The 20,327-nt window shown below is 53.1% G+C and overlaps 1 protein-coding gene across 6 annotated transcripts; it reads right to left on the bottom strand.

Moving 5' to 3' along the window:
• Window positions 1-209: 209 nt before the first annotated feature.
• KCNA2 (potassium voltage-gated channel subfamily A member 2) lies at window positions 210-10,965 on the bottom strand. 6 transcript variants are annotated; one of them, XM_066565394.1, is made up of 3 exons: window positions 10,926-10,965; window positions 8,618-9,005; window positions 210-7,835 (listed from the first exon to the last, which is right to left on the bottom strand). In XM_066565394.1, the coding sequence occupies exon 3, from the start codon at window positions 7,751-7,753 to the stop codon at window positions 6,254-6,256; it is 1,500 nt and encodes a 499-aa protein (XP_066421491.1). In that variant the 5' UTR covers window positions 7,754-7,835; window positions 8,618-9,005; window positions 10,926-10,965; the 3' UTR covers window positions 210-6,253. The 6 variants fall into 6 exon arrangements, 4 of the variants coding, with proteins under 4 accessions (XP_066421491.1, XP_066421488.1, XP_066421489.1 ...); XM_066565391.1 differs by lacking the exon at window positions 10,926-10,965 and adding an exon at window positions 9,788-10,163; XM_066565392.1 differs by lacking the exon at window positions 10,926-10,965 and adding an exon at window positions 9,565-9,702.
• Window positions 10,966-20,327: the final 9,362 nt, after the last annotated feature.

The raw sequence follows: 20,327 nt of genomic DNA, 5'->3' as shown, positions 1-20,327 counted from the left end.
CACCAAGGCCCATCAGCTCCTCCTCCCAGGGGTTTTTGGGACTCTGCTCCTGCAGCCTGGCTGATGGTGGAGCACACACTGATTTCCCCTGGTACAGGCTGTTTCTTTCTCTTCTCACAGAGGGTTTAGTTGTAGAGAAAAACATATCAAAAACATAATTACTTGTCCTTTTCCTCTCCCACCCTCCACAGAACTGATATCAAAATAACTCCTCAATAATATACATATTTATTTTCTCTTAATTAGTGCCGATATTTACAAAAATTGTGATACTCTGTGAAGAATAAATTATATACACTGATGATAAACCAGACAGCAAATGCTCATTTGGATATGTATGTACACAGCTCTGTATACCTATATACAACAGGCAGCCTTATTGACTCGGGGGCCCCCAGCCCCTTCCCACGCCCCCCCAGCTGTCAATAAAGCAGGAATTTCTATAAACACTGTGCAAGTCAGATCCAGCTGGTGTCTAAAGTTGTGTCTAGCAAATGCATGGTTAAATGACTTGAAATTCCCACGAGTCCTCCTTTAACAGTTTATAGGCCTCTCTCCATTCCTGGTCCCATTTCTCCCGTAACCATGGAAACAAAAGGTTCAGCTCCAGCATCCTTAGGATGAGTCCTTCTTGGATTTCCTCTTCCCATTGATTTGCTCAAATTAGGCACCACATGCAGGGTTGATCCAATACCCATTTTTTCCCCTTGTGCTTCAGGGATGACATTGGAGGACAAGAGCACAGTCTCAAACAGTGAGGGAGCAAGTGCAAATGGATAATTACATCTTATAGGCAGCAGAAAAAAAAACCTAAAAATAATAATAATCAAAAAACCAAACCCCAGGATACCAACCCCAAGCTCAGGACAGCCAGGCAGGGCTGGGGAGAGGACGTCGTGTGTCCATGTGTGTGAACCTGGTGTGGTTACACAATGTCCAGCAGCTCCTACAAGCCAAACCACCCCCTCTCTGGAGGAAAAACATGAGTTAGGGATTTATCTCTCATCATGCATAACTGGGCTGGGGGATCTTGTCCCCGGGTGTAAATCAGTGCTGTGCTCCCAGGGCTGCTTCACCCCTGGGCTGGGCCCTCTCCCCAGCCCTGATGGGAGCAGGATGGAGCACCCATTTCTGAGCAGGGGGGTGAATTTTGGGCAGCCAAACGCAGAAACATCCCGGGGACACCGAGGCCAGGAGTGCTGACAGGGCTGGGGAAGGGCAGAGCAGTGGCTGGTGCTTGGGTTAACCCTTGTCCCCCCTTGGGGACCCTGGCAGGGGCAGCAGTTGGTCCCCAACAGGAGGGACCAAGGGATGTCACATGGAGAAGGTCAAACGCTGCCAGGGAGCTGAGGGAAGAGCCACAGCCTTCACCTGGGTGCAAACCAGAATGGTTTGGGGCTGACTCCTTTCCTCGGCCCGCTTCACCCCTGCAGCAGACTGACCAGCTGCCATGAGTGACCACCATGGATAACTCCCATGGATAAACACCCCCAGGGATGTAGACCTTGGGATAAGGTCTCATGGGAAAGATCTTGAGAAAAGGATCCAAGACCAGGCTGGATGGGGTTTGGAGCAGCCTGGTCTAGTGGAAAGTGTCCCTGTCCATGGCAGGGGGTGAAACAAGGTGAGCTTTGAGGTCCCTCCAACACAAACCATTCCAGGATTCTGTGATAGCACCACACTGGCTCCAGAAAGGAGCCACCACACTGGAACCAAAAGTCACCATAGTTTAAGAGACTTAAAACCCAACCTTTACAAACAATAACCCCAAAGGCCACTCAGTGCAGCACAGCACCTGCGTCTCACCCAAATCCCTTCCACCCTGCTTGGCTCTCCCTGCACAGCCACAGAAATGGTTGTGACTGGCACCAGCCAGGACTTGGGGCTGGGAACAGAGACCCTGCAAAGCTGCTGTTTGCAGAGGGGTGTGAGGAGCTGAATGCCACCAGACCCTCAGAATGCTTCCACTCCCAAGGCAAGATCCAGATCTCCTTCCCCTGGATCCATCCCCAAGTATATTGCAAGCTCTGGAAAAGCTACAAGGCTTTGGCAGCAGTTTCAAGGGCTGACCCAGGAATTATCTAATAACAAAGCAAGGTCCTTCCTGAAATACCTCCTCCTCCTCTGTCTTTTTCTCTCCTTCTGTGTATTTATGCACAAATATGCCCATATTTATACACCCACGTGCCACACTCTCATAAAGCCAATCCAGAGATCCTTTGCTTCTTATAGCTCAGCATTCAGATCTGTAGGACTTTGACACAGTCACTGCAGGGATTAATTTTGCCAATAAAACATCGTGCTCCAGAGAGATAATTTCTTCCTAATCACTTGGTAGCATCCAGCTGGTACATGAGCCTCACCCCATTGCCCCCAGCAGATATTCTGGAAGATTTGAAAGGGCTGATGGGCTGCCTGCAGGCTTGGGCACGAGGTTGGGTGTTAGAAGACAACTCGCTCTGCAATCACAGCTTTCCATCTCTCCAAAACCGTGGCACAGGGGCTAAAACTAAAATAGAGGCGCTGCCTCCTCCGGGTGCCAAGGCAGGAGCACCTCCACAGACCAGAGAGCTCCAATCTTCCATTCCAGGCCTGGAGAGAGGGAAATGGCTCCTCAGGAGGAGGAAAGGAACCAGACTACCTCTGTTTAGGGGCCTGATGGACCCTAACACAGCTATGGGACCATCCCCTTTCCCAATCCCTGATTTAGCATCCTCAGTCTGAGCCACTTTGCGGCTCATTTTTGCACCTTTCAGAGTCAGGAGGAGATGGGGATGCTCAGCATCTCCACAGAAACAGGCCCAGACTCTCTCAAACTACATTCCTTAAGAAAAAATAATTTAAAAAAGAAGAAAAAAAATATCACAGTCTCCTCCTGAAAAACTGGTTCAAGATCACATCAGTGAGTCAGAAGCAAAGCTAGAAATAGCACTAGAGCTCCGACCTGCAGGCACAAATCCCATTAAAAGCTGTAGGGGAACCATTTCTCTGTGAGAGGCAGAAGTCTGGACCCCTCTGCTCTGTGCAGCCACGGATCCCTCCCAGCCATGGCCCTCACCCACCCTGAGCCAAACACCTGAGCACTGAGCCTGGGCATTTTCCCTGTGCCCCACACCAGGGCAGCCCAGAGCTCTCCCACCAGGGCTCGTTTCCCCCAGGAACATCTGCCAGGGTCAGGGCAGGAGGTGCCAGATCTGTCCCAAGGGAGGGACTGGCTGTGCTGGCCCGGCCCTGGGAGCAGTCATCACCTCCTGTCAGTGACAACGGGAGCTCCTTGCTCCTCATGCCCATTTGCCCCTGCTGTGTGGCTGGGGAGCCTCCCAGTGCAGCCAGGCCCCCCCAGCTTGGAGATTGGGTTTGGATGTTTGGATCCTGCTCACGGATCTGCTCTGCCCTCCTGCCTGGCCCACAGGAGCACCATGCCCAAAACGCCACCTGCCCAAAGCAAAACCTTACCTTCCTCCTCACCAAACCACCACAACACACACCCAAAGCTTTGGCCAGCACTGCTCCAAACCACCCCAAGCCCATGGCGGGTGTTCAACAACCAGAAACTTCTCAAAGTACCACAGAGCACCAGCATCCTCCAAAGAACTGCAGCAAAACCACCAGCAAAACACCTCAACCCTGACCAGGAATGGGATCACCTGGTGCTAAGGGCACCCAGAGGATCCCAGCCCATCAGGCAGCTCCCCTGTGTGAGCCCATGTCCCCACAGAGCCACCAGGAGCTGGATCCATGGAAGTTGGCTGACTTGCCTGGGAATGGTGCCCGAGCTGGTGACTCTCACCAGCCCTGTCCCATCCAACAGGGTGAGCTTCAGAACTCAGGATTTATTGCTTTTGGTTGTGTTGGCTTTTTGGTGTGCATGAAGGGGCTTCAGGGTCTCCCATTCCCAGCAAAGTGGAGTGCAGGACTCCCAATATAATGAGATCCAGTTAAAGACAGGCTGGGAACCTGAGAATCCCTGAACCCCAACTGATCAGGGATCAGAACAGGGATGCTGCTGGTCCCCTGCCCCACACAGGAGCAGGGACTGCCATGCACAAACCATGGGCACTTGGAATTAATTATAGCCAGGCCGCAATCAATCAATCAATCAATCAATCAATCAATCAATCAATCAAATAAAACTGAGGAGTGATTCCACCTGGCCAGTGGAGCCCCATCAGCACAAGATGGATCCTGCTCTGGAGTGGCATTTGGAGCCATTGCTGTAGATACTTTAGCACCAGCTGGATTATTGGCAGGAGCAGGGGTTTCCTCTCTGAGGAAGGAAGGGTCTGGCTGAGCCCTCCCCAGGCTCCTTGTGCTCACCCTTCATGCAATGTTTCAGGGCTGATCACGCCCCAGTTCAGCCCAAATTCACCCCGACTGAACCCTGTTCCACAGCCAAGGAGGCTTTGCTCATCCGTGACCTTGGCAGAGATTTTCCTCCATCTCCCCTGACCTGGAAGAGGAGCAGGGCACCTCTCCCTGAGGATTGTCAGCAATGGGGAAAACACAAGCAAACCCACACAGGGATGGGGAAAGCAGGTGAGATTCCCCATGGACCAACAGCTCTCACCCATCCCCAAATAACACCAGGGATAAAGAAGAGAGAGAACCTCAAGCTCTCTGCACCCTGACCCACTGCTCTTCAACACCCTGAAAGAAGGCAAAGCAAAGGCTCAGAGGTGCCAGCTCAGATCCAGGCCACCTCAGCACCTGCCCACTCCATCATAAAGGAATAAACCCCAGCCCTGTGGGGGTTGAAAAGCACCTTTCAATCCCAAAACACACCTTGCCCTGGTGACCCCATGGGCTCCAGGAGCAGGCCACCCTGCTCCAGCCCATGTCCCACCATCCCAGCAGCCCTGAGCTGGGACATCCCTGATACCCCAGGAGCTCTGTTTGCTGAGGATTCGGCCCTGTAGTCGCTCTCTAAATATCTATACACACACACACACTCAGGAATTCTACGGGAACGGCTGAAAACTGCTGAACAAACAAGTCAGGAGAGCTGGAACCTGCTATTCCACCTGCTCCTCGTGCCCTCTCCGATCCGCCGTGGTTTCTGCTCCTGACACCACGATTAATGACTAATTACCCGCCCCATAATGAGCGCAGGTGTTTAACTTTCAGCTCACCTTCCCTGGCTTGCATTTGTCAGCTCTTGTGTCTGGATGCTCGGACACTCAGGCTCTGCCTTGTTATCTCTCAGGCTTTGCACTGTTATCTATCCAACTGTTGTCAGCACACGCCTTCCCCATCCGGTTTTTAACTATAATGGAGATTTTTTAATTCCCATGAATCTCCTTCGAGCCACCGGAGAATCTATAAACACTATAAACATGAATACTGTATAGTCTACTAAGAAAATATATATTTGTGTGTGTATTAAATATTCAGATTCATGCAACAAATATCCATGCAGCTGTACTGTATTACTGGTTAAATTTCACTGCAGTATAAATATATTATAGGCCACAGCATAGTTGCTCCAGTTTTATATATAGATATAAAAAAAGATGCTTTTTCCAACTCATTTTCAATGTGTCAGTGGAGGTGTCTTTGGTGATCCTGGAAATATTGATGATGGAAGTGTCATCTAAATAAATAAATAAATTCCAAGCTCTTGATTTATTTACTCATCCCTCCCGATGCCTCGCATAGAAAATTTAAGACTTAATAAATAATGTGCCGTCACACTAATTATCCCTCCCCTGGGCCTCACACTGGCACACTGCAGTGGCTGAAACTATTGCAGCATGCAGCATTTTCAGTTATGAAACACGAGCCGGGCGCCGCGCTCGCGCTCGGCTCTCCCGGGGCAGGAGCTGAGCCCTCCAGCAGCCCGGCCCCACACCCACTGCCACCCTCCAGGAGCTCCTGCCTGACCTTCCCCAGCTGCTCCCTGTGCCTGGGAGCTGTGGCTGTCACCCAGGACTGGCACACGGATTCAGCCCTGGACCTGCCCCTTCCATCCCCATCCCGCTGCTGGAAGTGCCCGTCCCCTCCGAATCTTTGGAAACCCACGAGCCTGGGATGGGAGAAGTGCAACAAAATGGTTTTGGATTTGTTGGTTGTTTTTTTGCACGGACGCTTATTCAGTGCGGAAATCAAAGGTTAAAAGTCACTTACACAGCTATTGCTTCCCATGCAGAACCAAATATACACCGTAGAAAATACTGTATTAACTACAATGCAGAGCAGCACTCAATATCTGCAATTGTTCCACTTCAGCTTTAAATACGGGACTAGATTTTAGCAACTAGACATCGGTTAGCATTTTGGTGATATTCACATAGTTTGTGTTAGCTAGGGTGCAATTGGCTGTCTTCAAGTTCTCCTCCCTAAAATCCTCATTGCTATTGTTTACACCTTCCTGGATCTCCATATAATCAGACTTACTAATAGTAGAGGCACTTCTGCTTTTCTTTAGGTCAGGGGAAGAGGGGATCTTTGGGCAGCTGGTTACTTGCAAATATTGAGCCTGCTCCTCTCCCTCGGTCTCCCGGTGGTAGAAGTAATTGAAGTTAGACACTATGACGGGCACTGGTAAGGCAATCGTTAATACACCAGCGATGGCACACAAGGAACCCACTATTTTCCCCCCGATGGTGGTGGGGACCATGTCTCCGTAGCCAACAGTCGTCATGGAAACCACAGCCCACCAGAAGGCATCGGGGATGCTCGGGAACTGGGACTCGCTCTCGTCGGCCTCGGCAAAGTAGACGGCGCTGGAGAAGAGGATGACGCCGATGAAGAGGAAAAATATCAAGAGGCCCAGCTCCCTCATGCTGGCCTTGAGAGTCTGCCCCAGGATCTGCAGCCCCTTGGAGTGCCGGGAGAGCTTGAAGATCCTGAAGACCCGCACCAAGCGGATGACTCTGAGGATGGCCAAGGACATGGCTTGCTGGCCCTGCTGGCCATCCTCTGGCTTCTCGGCCAGCTCTGTTCCTAAGGTGATGAAGTAGGGGATGATGGCTACGATGTCTATAATGTTCATGATGTTGGTAAAAAAACCAGCCTTGCTGGGGCAGGCGAAAAACCTCACCAAGAACTCGAAGGAGAACCAGATGATGCAAAGTGTCTCCACGATGAAGAAGGGGTCTGTGAAAGAAGTGGACTGCTGGTAGCCCATGCTGCTGTTGGAGTAGGGGGGATGGCTCAGCCCACTGCCGTGCATGTCTTCGTTCTCATCCCGAAAAATGGGCAACGTTTCCAGGCAAAAGCTGACGATGGAGATTAAAATCACCATGACAGAGACAATAGCTATAATCCTGGCAGGGCCTGAGCTCTCAGGGTACTCAAAGAGCAACCACACTTGTCTCTGAAACTCATTCTCAGGCAGCGGCCTCTCCTCTTCCTTGATGTAGCCTTCATCCTCCCGGAACATCTCCATGGCCTCTTCCCCCAGCTCGTAGAAGCGGATCTCTTCGGAGAAGATGTCCAAGGGCACGTTAACCGGCCGCCGCAACCTCCCCCCGGACTGGTAATAGTACAAAATGGCATCGAAGCTGGGTCTGTTCCGGTCAAAGAAGTACTCGTTCCGGAGAGGGTCGAAATATCTCATCCTCTTTTTAGGATCCCCTAGCAAGGTCTCTGGGAACTGGGCAAGTGTCTTGAGCTGCGTCTCGAAGCGCAGCCCCGAGATGTTAATGACCACCCTCTCACAGCACTCATGGTCGGTCTCGGGGTTGTACGTGTCCTGCGGGTGACCGGGAAGAGCTGCAGCTTCATCTGCAGGATCTCCAGTAGCAACTGTCATTATTGGGCTTTAAAAGAAATCCTTATGCTAAACTCTTCCCAGCGCCCGGCGGTGGGATCGGGTTCAGGGCAGGGCTACTATCCTGCAGAAGGACAGGTACGTAGGTTTGGAAGAGTCTCATGAAAAGGCGAAGGGATGAGATAAAAATAGAGGAAAAAAACCAAAAAAAAAAAAAAAAAAAAAAAAAGAAGAAGAAGAGGAAGAAAGAAAATCGCCCCTGCTGAGAAAGAGAGAGATGGAATAAAGTTGGTGGGAGGAGAGCAGATCCCTTCTCTAGCACGTCTATCCCCTTCCTGGAGGGGTTAATTTGCCTTCCTTGGGACAGAGTTCAACAACTCCCATCTAAACCCATTAGGTGGAACAGAGAAAACACCTGAGGAACTGTCACCTGTTCAGAACCAGCGTGGAAAAACTGGCATTGGTAAACCAGGGCTTATTTTTTGGCTAAAAATAAAAATTCCAGTTAAAAAAAATAAAGAGGGGCAAGGGAAGAGAAAGGAAGGAAGAAAAATAACCCCATCCAGCCCTGAAGTGGCGAGAGGACCCCGCGGGGTGCCGGACTCAGCTCATTTCCAGGCATGCAGCTAAGGGTTAATTAACATTTAACCGTGCGATCTCAGGCAATCTACCCTCCAGGAAAGCTCCAGCTCCGCTTTTAAGTTTTAACACCTTCCCAATCCTCTTTCCCTGGTGACATGCTGCCCTCCCTGCCTGCAGCCGAGCTCTGCGGCTGCCGGAATGTGGAGCCCGCGGTTCCAGCAGCTGCCCCGCGGACCACCGCAGTCCCCCTCCTGGAGCGCTGGTGTCCCGGCTCCTGTCATCCTCTGCAAACCACCATGGCACACAGAAAACAAATCACATTACCTGGAGAAGCCAAATCTTAGTGTCTCTTAGTAACACCGATTATCTGACCCTGGGGAAATCCTAGAGAGAAATACAGGCTTCCAAGATCCCCATAATTTCCTCTCTCTTCAAAGTTAAAAATAATGGTGAGTCATCGTAGAAAAAGGAGAAGGGGCATAAGAGGGATTAGATTCCCAGATGGTGGAAGTCAGGTCTTGTAATGGTTTGGACTGGAGAGAGAGAGAAAGAGAGACAGAAAGACAGAGAGACAGAGTCTTCCCGGGAGCTGTTGCAGATCTGCACTTCAGGGCAGATGAGCGTCTGTCTGATGCCTTCGGTAAGACGGTGAAAAGCTGCTAAGCTCAGCAAAACCCGATGTCCCCAGTGTCCTCGGGAGGTGTGGCATCGCCTGGAAAAAACACCGAGAAGGTAGCAAGCTGTGGGGCTTCGCCTGGAGCATCCGCAAAGCCGCGGCTCCTCCGGGCACCCCGCTTTTCCCCGGCCGGGAGCTGCCCGCCCAACCCGCACTGCAACACGAGAGAGAGAGAGAGAGAGGGAGAGACGAGGCGGAAAAAACCAGAGCCCCGTGTCCCTGCGCCGTGCTCAGCCCAGCGGGGCCGCTGCCCGCCGAGCCCGTGCCAGGCGGAGAGCGGGGGGGGCAACGACGCAGCCCCCCCGGCAGCCGGGGCTCTGCAAAGCCGCCCGAGGTCCCCGGCAGCAGCCGGGAGTCGGTGTCACCCACCGGGCACAGCACCCACGGTCGCTGCGTGGCGTCGCCCGGTGCCTCAGGAGGCTCCGGTTTCATGCAGCGGAGCGAAGCCCCCGCCGGTGCCCGGGTGTCCCCCCGGCAAGGCCAGCAGCGCCCCGCGGATGGCTCCGAGCACCCACGGGCGGCGGGACCCACGCGAGCTGCATCCACCCTCCCCATCCTGCCGAGAGCCAGCCTCCCCCCCCCCCGGCCGACCCACCCCCGTGGGAATTCCACTGCGTTGGGTGAAATTTCTGCTGGGGATGTTGAGGCTCATGTCCCCGGTGGGCGCCGGGTCCTCAGCATCGCTGCTCTGGATCATCCTGCATTGCCTCGCACCACAGAGATGCTCAGCCCATAGGAGAGGGCCAACCAGCCTCTCATTTTTTTTGCCTTTTTTTTTTCTCCCCCCCCCTCCCAAATGAAATAAAAACCCCTCTAACCTCCCTTCTTCAGCTCCAACTCGACTTGTCTACTTTGAGCCAGGATTATAGAACCGGGCAGGGGAGGCAGGTGGAAAATAACCCCGCGGTCCCAATCTCCTCGGCAAAGATTTCAGCCATCTCCAGGCCATTTATGCCTGTTGGTTCCTCTCTTCATCCCCCGAGGTGCAGATATTGCCGCAGATCCCTCTTTTCTTGGAAATTTCCCTTTTCCGTGCAACCCTCCTCTCCCTTCTCCTTATGCACTAGAAAAAATAGTACAACCCTGACGAGGCTTGCAGCATTCAACCGCTTCTCTTAACCCTTTTCTGCCAGGCCCGGAGGAGAGGAGGTCGCGTTTGTCCCAGTTTTTATCCTTTTCCTGCATTTTCTCCCCACCATTCGCTCCCCAGCGACTCACCAAGGAGTTCAGCTGGATTTGACCTTCCCTGGCTCCTCTGAGCATCACGCCAGAACACCACAAACAACATCTTCCTGCTGCTGCAGGAAAGATCTGGCAGCCACAAACCTCCATCTCACCAAAGATCAACCAACCTTCAACGTTTTATTTTTTTTTTTTTTTAATAAACATGCCGTTTTCCTCCTGCCCATAAACTCTCTCCTCCTCTTTCTCCCTTCCCCAAACACCTCGGATTTGTTTAACAGCACAGAAATTTACTTTGTTTTTATTGAACATGTTGATTTTTATTTGGCACGGGCTCTGGGCTTCTTCCTCCGACTCCAAATCCAAGCGCTGATGCTCGGGGCTTGGCAGGGAGGGTTTTACGGCATCGTCTCAGCTGACATCACCCATCCCAACACTCAGTTTCTCCTACTTTCTCCCCATCGCCGCTTGTCCTGGCAAACAACCTCCACCCCTTCTCAAGCATCTTTAGGGTTAATTCATGCAAATTTGGGGGCTGAAGGGGGGGATGGAGGAGGTGCAGGTTTGCCCGAAGCCCCTCAGTTTGTTCTCCGCCCGCACTGAGCACTGCGGGCGGGAGTCACAGGATTTGGGGTCGTGTTTGCGACTCAAGCTCGACTCCCTCGCTTTGCACCGCTCCTGGCCAGGCTGTGTTCAAGCAGGGGAGCAGCGGGAAGAGGGGGAAGGATGCAGGGATGGGGTGGGGGGGGGGGAGAGAAAAAGGCACCAACTTACACTGGGCTCTGCAGTCAGGCATGCGGAGAATGCACAAGCAGCTGCTCTGCTCCCGCCGCTGCCGGCACCTCTCACCTACAGCCCCCCAAACTCCTACCCCGGAGTCAACCTCTGAAGGCAGCTCAGCTTCTCCATGAATATTCATAAGATTAATATGAGCGTCTTCCCCCCCCCCCCCACCTCCCCCCGCAGCCCTCCTCCCGAGCAGGAGACCTAGATTTCAACCACTGGGAAATAATCATATCCCTGGATATCCCTGGATACACGGGGCTGCTTTGCCATGCGGCTCCGATCCATCCCATGCTCTTGGGAACAGCCTGGATCTGCTCAGGGACACCTGGGGGCTGGAGAAACACCCTGCAGCTCTGGGGAAGGAGATGGGGCAGGGTTGGACTTGCAGAGGCTGGGGTGAGGAGGTGAAAAGCAATAATTTTATATCACTTGGCATTTACTGAGGTCCCTTGATGAGGAGACTCCTCCCATCCCAAAGGAAGGAGATGGCTGAGCTCATACCAATACACAAGACCTATGGGTCAACCCCTGCCTTCAGGAGTGAGGTTTGGACCACTCTCCATCCCCCCGTGGCCCCACAAGGAGCACCAAGGAAGCAACAAGTCCCACCAGGCTCCTGGCACCCAAGGCAATATTTCCTCCAGGTGCTGGAGAAAGCAATGGGGAAAATTTCATTTCCATATAGAGCAGTCAAGTTTGCATGGAGTTACCAGAGCCAGCACTGATCTCTCCAGGGACATCCTGAGGTGGGATGGAGGGCCTGGAACATCCTGAACACCTGAGAAAATCAGTGCTCAGTGTGGTGCCCAGTCATCCAGGGGGATGTGGGAACATGGTAGGGATAAACCCCAGTATTTCAGCTCCCTAGGGATAAATCCCAGTATTTCAGCTCCCTGGGGTGCCTGGAGCCGGGGGTGGCACAGACAGGCAGTGGGTGCAGCACTGGGGGACGTCAGCTTGCTGCTCCTCCCAACACCCCTCTTCACCTTGGAACAAAAATTGCATTTTCCCAAGCTCCAGCCAGATAATTAATATTGAAAATTAATGTCTAACCCTACAGGAAAACTGGGAATCCTTCACAACCAGCCCTGGCACTATGGGTTTCCTTGGGCAGGAGGATACCCTGGGTTTTTAACGTCAGCTGCACCATTTTAGCCTTTTCTGGAGGCAGATCTGCCGTACCAGGGTGGGTTGAATGCAGAAAATGACAAGCCCGAGGCTGATCCTCATGCAATATGTAGAAACTGAGGCTGGGCATGGAACAATTCAAGTGGAGCTGAATTTCCAACGTGCTCCTGCTGCTGCCTCCTTGAGAAGGTTCTGCAGAACCAGGGGGATTTGTCATCCAAACAGCACCAGCTCCGCGCAAAGAGCCCAACTCCCGTCTCCAGCAAATCAGGGGAATTTCTCTGAATTGAGTGACGCTCTCTCCTGATTTACTACCCTAATTGTGAGCTATTATTATCATGCCTGTGTCTGCACCCTCCTCCCCCAGCCGTGCTGACAGCTCCAGACGGATCCCAGCCTCTCGGAGAACCGGGAGAGCTGAGCTCGGCACCCACTTGGCTCTTTCACAAGGATTTAACGAGATGACGCCTTTGCTCGGTGTTATTATGAAATAATCATTTCCTCCTGAATTATTTCTCTCATCTCAGTGGGTTTTATAGACACCCAAACTGGAATTTGTACCTTGTCTGTGTGTGTGGTGCTGGGAAAAGCACTTGGTGGGAGGATGTTCCAGGAAGATCCTGTGGCCAGGGTGATCTCTCCTCCTTTCCTTTATTGCCAGGGATGCCCCCAGGGGCTGTTCTGACCCTCTGTGGGTTTGCCACACAAATAGCAAGAAATAACAAAATGCAAATAGCAAAAAAATGTGCTTTCCACCCCTTTTGCCCCTGTATCCAGCTGGTAGTGTGGCTGGGAGATGCTCCAAGAAGTGGTGCTGTGAGGGAGGGATGAAAGGCACAGGGCAGGGTTATCCCCAGGCCTGGCCTCATCCAGAACAGCTGAATTCGAGTCCCAGGGTCACTGGAAAGCCCAACCCACAGCCAGCCCCACTGCTCAGGGCACCCAGGGTCGGGAAGGGGTGGTTCAAGCTCCCCAAAGAGGGCAGAGCCTGTGGCAGCCCCTTCACTCCTCCTGCACAGCCTCCAACAATGGCAGCTCTCTGGTGTCCCTCCTGGGGACCCCACCCCACCTCCTGCAAGGCCAGAGGCACTTTGAGGGCTGGAGCAAATGCCCACAGCCATTCTGGGAAGGGGGTCCAAGCTGGACCAAGCACTGCCCAGCTGAGGGATGGGGCAGGGCAGAGCACTGAGCCCCATCTCCATCTGAGCCACGGCTTTCCAGCTGAAGGTGTTGACATAACTGGGCCTTGTGTCATTCCAGGAGCTGCGAGAGCTGCGAGAGAGCTCCCAGGGCTGTGATTCACCCTCCAGGGAAAGCATCCGAGCTCCCACCCGCTGCTGACGTCGGGGGATGGAGCTCCTGGACCCCCAGCACCTCCTCACCCCCCTCCGTGGGCGGGGATGCCAGGAGACATCTAAAAATGTCCCAGGAACACGGTGACACGGAGCCACAGAGCCAGCCCTGCTCTGCCAGGGCAGGTGCTGCTGGTGAACCCCAAATTTCCCTGGTGGGATGGGGCACAGAGGCTTCCCCCACCCTGGGAGACGGGCAAAGGGTCGGGATTTGTCTGGAGTGATGTGGGAAAGGAGGAGCAGAGCGAAAAGAGATGCTGGGCAAGGCTTCTTGTCCCTGGGAGAACCTCCTGGAGCCCAGGAGAATCTCCTGGATGGATCTCCTGGATCCTGGGAGGATCTCCTGGATCCTGGGAGGATCTCCTGGATCCTCTGTGCTTCTCCTGGTCCCTGGAGATCCTCCTCACAACTGCTGAAGGGAAAACAGCAAAAATCACCTCTCTGCAAAAGCAACATTAAATATATCCCTCTGTGATTGTCCAAGGTGGTTTTTTTTTTTGTAATAAAATATCCAATTATTTAAAAAGCAGCTCCTCTGGGCTCCAGTCTGAATTCTCTTTGGGTCAGCAAAGCTGAGTTATCACTTTGCCTCCAAAGGTGCTGCACCAGCCTGGAGAGCTGGTCTGGAGAGGAGCTGGGCACTGTTTTTGTTTAAATAGAAATCAAAGCAAGGCAGAGAGCCTCAGTGCTGGGGGTGACTGTGAATATTTCCTGCCAGGCTGCCCCTGCCAGGCCTGGGCTGCTGTGGGGTGGGCATTGGGCCTGGAGGGTGCCTCTCACCAGGGCTGCTCCTGCCACTGGCTAAAAGGCTCTCAAAGCCACTTGGGTTTCACAAATCCAGGAAGGATAAAGGGCTCAGAAGCCTCCTTCCAGCCAGGGGTGAGGAATTCCAGCTCTGGACAGAGCCAGGGCTCACAGAGCCATCCCCCTGATAGAGCCCCAGCATCCCTGGGCTGGGGCTTTAGTGCAGAGCGGCTCTGTGTGGGAATCCACAAAATCAGAGGTAAAAGCTGCAAAAGGCCTCAGAGACAGCAGAACTGTGATTGGAGCCAAGCAGCAGCCATGAGATTGGTCAGCAGAAAAATTATTTAAAAAGTAGAAAAGCAAAGACAAATAGAACAATGGTCTGTGTATTAACACTTGTCTGGAATAACTCCCTAAGCTACAGAGAAGTTTATCTAGTGAGATATTAGGAAGTTCTAAGCTTAATAATGGAGCTCTGTGCATTGTGTTTTAAAGCTTACAAACAGGTATTGTGTTTGAAATAAGCAAGCATTGTTTTCACCAAAGGTAACTGTGCTTATAGTGGTGGATAGAACTGCTGTCAATGTGCTTTTGCTTTGTGTGATTGGTCAAATACTTATAAAGTGAATTGTAACATTGAGTTCTTTGCTGCCTGAGATGTGAGCTGGTGGCATCTTCCCATTGTCATAACCATGGAATGAGAGTGATGCTGGAAAATAAAACAGCCCAAGGCAGTTCCTAACAGCCCCATCCCATTTGTGATTTGTAAATAACCCCCAGCCAGCGTCAGTCTGGGCCACCACATCCTCACCAGGGGGACCCAGCCACGTCCCTCTGTCCTCCCAGTCCTCCTGCTCCAAAGCGACCAAGAGCAGAGCAGCTTCAGGGCTCCAAATGTGCCCAGACCTTTCCCCATGATGCCAATTCAACTCCTGCTTTGCCAAGCCAGGGCTGGCTGTGGCCCCCACGATGAGGGGGAGGTGATGAACATCTGGATTTCCTCTCCCTCAGGTCTGGACCAGCCCATGCCCATCTCCTGCTGCAGCACCCCCCTTCCTCCAGCTGTGGGGGGCTGTTCTCTCACTCCAGGGGTTGGTGCTCACTGAGGAACAGGGAAATGGGGCCAGAAGTTGAAACCTTCTGGTTGTTATTAGGGAAGAGAAGACTGAGAGGAAATGGAGGAAACCTGCAGGGGAGGTGGCACTGCTGGAAATGGCCAAAACCTCAGCTGGAGATGAGCAGTGTCTGCAGACAGATGTCCTTGGCCTGGAGGGAGCTGTGGGTGACCTCAGGGTCCCCTCTGCACTGCCCTGGTGGGACACAACTCCCTCCAGCCCTCAGCCCTGGGACTGGCTGCCCATGCAGGTGATGGCCAGGGTGGAAACCTCTCCCTGACAGCCCAGATGGGATGAGCAGCCCTGCAGACACTGTTTTTAGAGCCTGTGGGCTCAGCCTGAGTGTCTGGTGGTGCTGGGAGGGGGCCAAGAGCTGCTGACAGTCAGATCTGAGCCACGGGGTGGGATGAGATGTTCCCATCACCCCAGAGTTTCATCCCTCCCCAGGGAGCTGCAGGGCTGCAAACAAGCCAGGAGGAAAAGTGCTTTGAGAGGATGATTTCCCTCTTCTCCTCCTCCCACACAGAGCTGCTGCAGGGAGGAGAAGCCAAGGGCTGAGGCTGGGGGTGCCTTCCCCATGGGCACGGTGGCACTGGGGGCACAGTGGCAGACACGAGATGGCCGCAGAGCTGGCCAAAGCCCTGGGCTCTTACAGGACATGCCAGCCCCGTGGCCATGCCAGGTGAGGAGCTGTGCCAAATCATGGAATCCCTGAATGGTTTGGGTTGGAAGGAACCTTAAAACTCTCTCTCATTCCACCCCTTGCCATGGCAGGGGCACCTTCCACTGTCCCAGGTTACTCCAAGCCCTGTCCAGCCTGGCCTTGGGCACTGCCAGGGATGGAGCAGCCCCAGCTGCTCTGGGCAGCCAGGGCCTGCCCACCCTCACAGGGAGGAATTCCTTCCTTGTATCAAATCTAAATCAAACCCTTTTAGTTAAAATCCTGGGTTATGCCCAGCCTGGCCTGTGCCAGGTTCTGAGCTGTGCCAAACCATGAGCTGTGCCAAGCTGTGAACCACACCCAGCCAAATCGTGCATGGTGCCAGTTCGGGAGCTGTGCCAGCCCACTCTGCCTGCCCTCAACCTCTCCAGAAACCCCCAGATGCCCTCACCCTGTGAAGCCCCCCCATGTCTCTGCTGCCCCTCACAGTTCTCCCCTGGAAGTGGCTGTGCCATGGTGGAAAATTCCCAGAAGAAAAGAGCCAAGATTTGATGCACATTTCCAAAGCATTTTGAGGACACTCATTATTTATTGTCCCTGCCCAGCTGCCAGGAGCAGCTGGAGATGCCCCATAGTGGTGGCACTGACCCGGCCCTGGCAAGGTGTCCCCAGCAGCTCTGGGTCACTGCTCTCTCTGCTGACCTGGGCAGGTGACAGATCCAGGGTGCAGCTGGCACGGGGAGATGCAAAGTGACACTTCCAAGGCTGTGTGGGCAGGCAGTGCCAGAGCCCCATCTGCTCCCAGCAGGACCAGAGCCCCTTGCCCAGAACCCATGGGGAATTACACTGGGATCCATGGGGAATGACTGTGGGATCCTGTGGGATCCATGGGGAATGGATGTGGGATCCATGGGGATCCATGGGGAATGGATGTGGAATTCCACTGGGATCCATGGGGAATGCCACTGGGATCCATGGGGATCCATGGGGAATGGATGTGGGATCCTCTGGGACCCATGGGAATGCCACTGGGATCCATGGGGAATGGATGTGGGATCCTCTGGGATCCATGGGAATGCCACTGGGATCCTCTGGGATCCATGGGGAATGACTGTGGGATCCTCTGGGATCCATGGGAATGCCACTGGGATCCATGGGGAATGACTGTGGGATCCTCTGGGATCCATGGGAATGCCACTGGGATCCTCTGGGATCCATGGGGAATGGATGTGGAATCCTCTGGGACCCATGGGAATGCCACTGGGATCCATGGGGAATGACTGTGGCATCCTCTGGGACCCATGGGAATGCCACTGGGATCCTCTGGGATCCATGGGGAATGGGTGTGGAATCCTCTGGGATCCATGGGAATGCCCCTGACAGGCAGGATCCTCTTCCCCGTCATTCCTCTGCTGTATTTACTATTTCTCCATCTCCCACCCCCTCTTTTGGGAAGAGACAGACTTCCCCGTTTCCATGGAAACACTCCCCCTCTCCCCTCATTTCTTCAAAGAGGTTTTCATCCCTTTCTTTCAAAAAGAGCTATTTTAAGCCACGGCTTCCCCTTCTCCCCCTCCCCACACTCTGCTTCCAGCTCACGTTTTCCCAGACAAGCAGCAGCCACCAGGCACCCCTGGGAGCTGTGGAATCACCCCCAGTCCTGGTGACTTGGCTGGAGCAGGAGCAGCTCAGATCCACAGTCCAGGGTTCCCTTGATTTGTGCTCAAACCCTCTGGGGCTGTGGAATTTAATATTGGCATATTAAAATGTGCTGGTGTTTGAGGGAAGGTCCTGGGAGCATCCAAAGTCCCTTCACCCTGCAGCATCCACTGTGATTCCACAGCCCTGGGAAGCCAGAGGAATATTTCCTTCCCTGCCATCAGGATAAACCAAGAGACACCTGACAGAGCAGGAAATAAATTCTCTTCCACCCTTCCCCAATATCAACAGGGCAGAAACACCACCCAGATCCTCAGGATCGGGGCTGCTCGTGGACCAGCGTGGTGAAGCGAGGGGCTGGAAATGCTGCACTGGGAGGACAAAATCAAGAATCTGTCAATAAATCCAATAATAACAAATAGCCTGGACAAGGTGCTGTTAAGTAAAGGAGAATTCCATAGGGGAAATTATAACTTCAGCATTCCCATGGATAAAAATGAGAGCAGAGGGATGGACAAACACCCATTGTAGAAGGATGCCAGGCCTGGTTGGAACACAAAGATCCTTTGGATACCATTGTCCACTCAAAAGGAGGGAAGTGAAATATGGAAGGAGAATTCCATAGGGGAAATTGAAACTTTAGCATTCCCATGGATAAAAATGAGAGCAGAGAGATGGACAAACACCCATTGTAGAAGGATGCCAGGCCTGGTTGGAACACAAGGAAGATCCTTGGATACTTATCCACTCAAAAGGTGGGAAGTGAAGTATCCCAGGCAAGGGCTGCTTAGCAAGGAATGGTTTGAGGAGCAGGGAAATACCTGTAGGAAGCTGGAAGAGCCCCTCTGCAGCATCCTGGAAATGTCACAGTTGGAAGATCTGGATGCTCTGGCTTGGAAAGAGGGACAGGACACAGGTCATTAAAATCCTGCACAGTGCTGAGGAGCTGGGCAGGGAATGATGAATTGATATTTCTTCACCGCGCAGGGAGCAAATGGCTCCCAGGGAAATTCCCAAGCAGGAAATTTCAAGGGGAGGATTTACAGCACAGCTCTGTCGCTGCGCAGGGATGTGCTGCAGGAGCTGCCACAGCCACCAGCCCCCCCAGGGGATGCCCACACTCTGGCACAGCAAAGCAGGAGCTAAAAGGCAGCAGAGAGCATCCTTTGCACAGCCAGGCTCCTCCAGAGCCTCATTGAAGCTGAATTTCTCTGGGAGGAACCCCAGCAGCATCAGGGCTCGCTCCAGGGGACTGCCCTGGAGCCATTCACCCTTTCTGACCTCTGGACATGCAGCAGGAAACACCCAGCCTGGAATCACACAGCCCCCAGCAGCCTCTCTTCCCCCTAGAACCTGGCAAACACAGCCCAGCCCTGGGCAGAGGAGCTGCAGGCACTGAGCACACCCTGGCCCTTTGCAGCTCCATCAGTGCACACATTGATTGCCCCAGGAACGGGCTGGGAACCCTGCAGAGCTCACAGGGGCTGGGGAGGCCAAGATTCCTCCTGGGCTGGGTGGGATCATTGCCCTGCACTCAGCAGTGTGGTGTGGAAGGTGTTTCCTGTAGCTCCTCAAGCAATCCCAGGTTCCAGGCCTGGCTTTTCTCACTGGGGCTGTGTGGGAACCCAGAACATCCCTCTGCCTGTCCAGGATGGCCAGGACCCCTGCCAGGGGGCTCAGAGACCCTGGCACAGAGCCCAAAACACCTCTGGGTTTGATTATGAACCGTGGAGCAAGTTACCAACCTTAGATGAAGATCTGCAAGCCATGACAAATTAAGTGGAATGATAGTGAAGTTATCACGGGGTGGAAAAGTAGATTTTGGGGGTTTTGGTATGGGGGTTCAGGGGGCAAGATGGAGGGAACTGGGCATGTCCAGCCTTTCTCCTTCTTCTTCTTCTTGGCCTCCATCTTCTGCTGTGATGGTGGCTCTTTTAGATCGGTTTAGAGTAGAAGCTCACTGTCTAACATAGGTGATGGGTATTGGGAAGTAATTGTAAACATTGTACAGGTAGTTTTTAGTATAAAGACATAACCCTGCCCTGGGGGCAGGCAGAGTGCCTGGAATTGTCCTGCTGGATGGACCTCAGCAGGGCAGGAGAAAGAATTTTACAGATAAGAAGCAATAAACAACCTTGAGACCAAGAAATGAAGAGCTCTGACTCCTTCTTCGAGCACTGGGCTGAGAAAAGAGACTTTCCAATTTTTCTTGGGGTCACTCTGTCCAGCGAGAGATCCCAACAGGGCTGGGTTTGGCTGGTGCCATTCGTGCCCCAGCTGCAGCTCAGGGTTTGCCCCATCCTTTCTCTCCCCGATGTTCAAGCACCCCCCAGGTAACCACACAGAACCTGCAGCTGGAGACACCACAACCCTTTGGGGATCTGATACAGAGATCAAGGTCACAGCAGAGAATGAAGCAGCAAGAGCTGCTAAAATCCACCTCAGAGGGCCCCTGAGCCAGCCCCAACTCTGCCCTGCCATGTTATCATCTTATTGTAAATCTCCCATACCTCCTCAGGGATTTCTCATGGGCAGCTCCTCGCAGCACAACCAACAAACTTCAGCCCTCTTAACAACACAACCAACAAACTCCAACTCTCTTCAGAGCCCAACCAACAAACTCCAACTCTCTCCTCAACCACCTAACCCACTGTTTTGTAGCACTCGTCTTCTTACTGGACAAAGCCGTGGCCTGTCAAGGGCAGGCCTGTTCCTAATCTTTGCTGATTAG

The sequence above is a fragment of the Molothrus aeneus genome, chromosome 24 (assembly GCF_037042795.1).
Source record: "Molothrus aeneus isolate 106 chromosome 24, BPBGC_Maene_1.0, whole genome shotgun sequence".
Lineage (NCBI taxonomy): Eukaryota > Metazoa > Chordata > Aves > Passeriformes > Icteridae > Molothrus > Molothrus aeneus.
Note: the sequence above shows the minus strand (reverse complement) of the source record. Positions and strands in the feature narration are given on the sequence as shown.

Excerpts from the sequence above, each read along its gene's own strand:
- KCNA2 (XM_066565394.1), bottom strand. The coding sequence starts at position 7,753 with ATGACAGTTGCTACTGGAGATCCTGCAGATGAAGCTGCAGCTCTTCCC.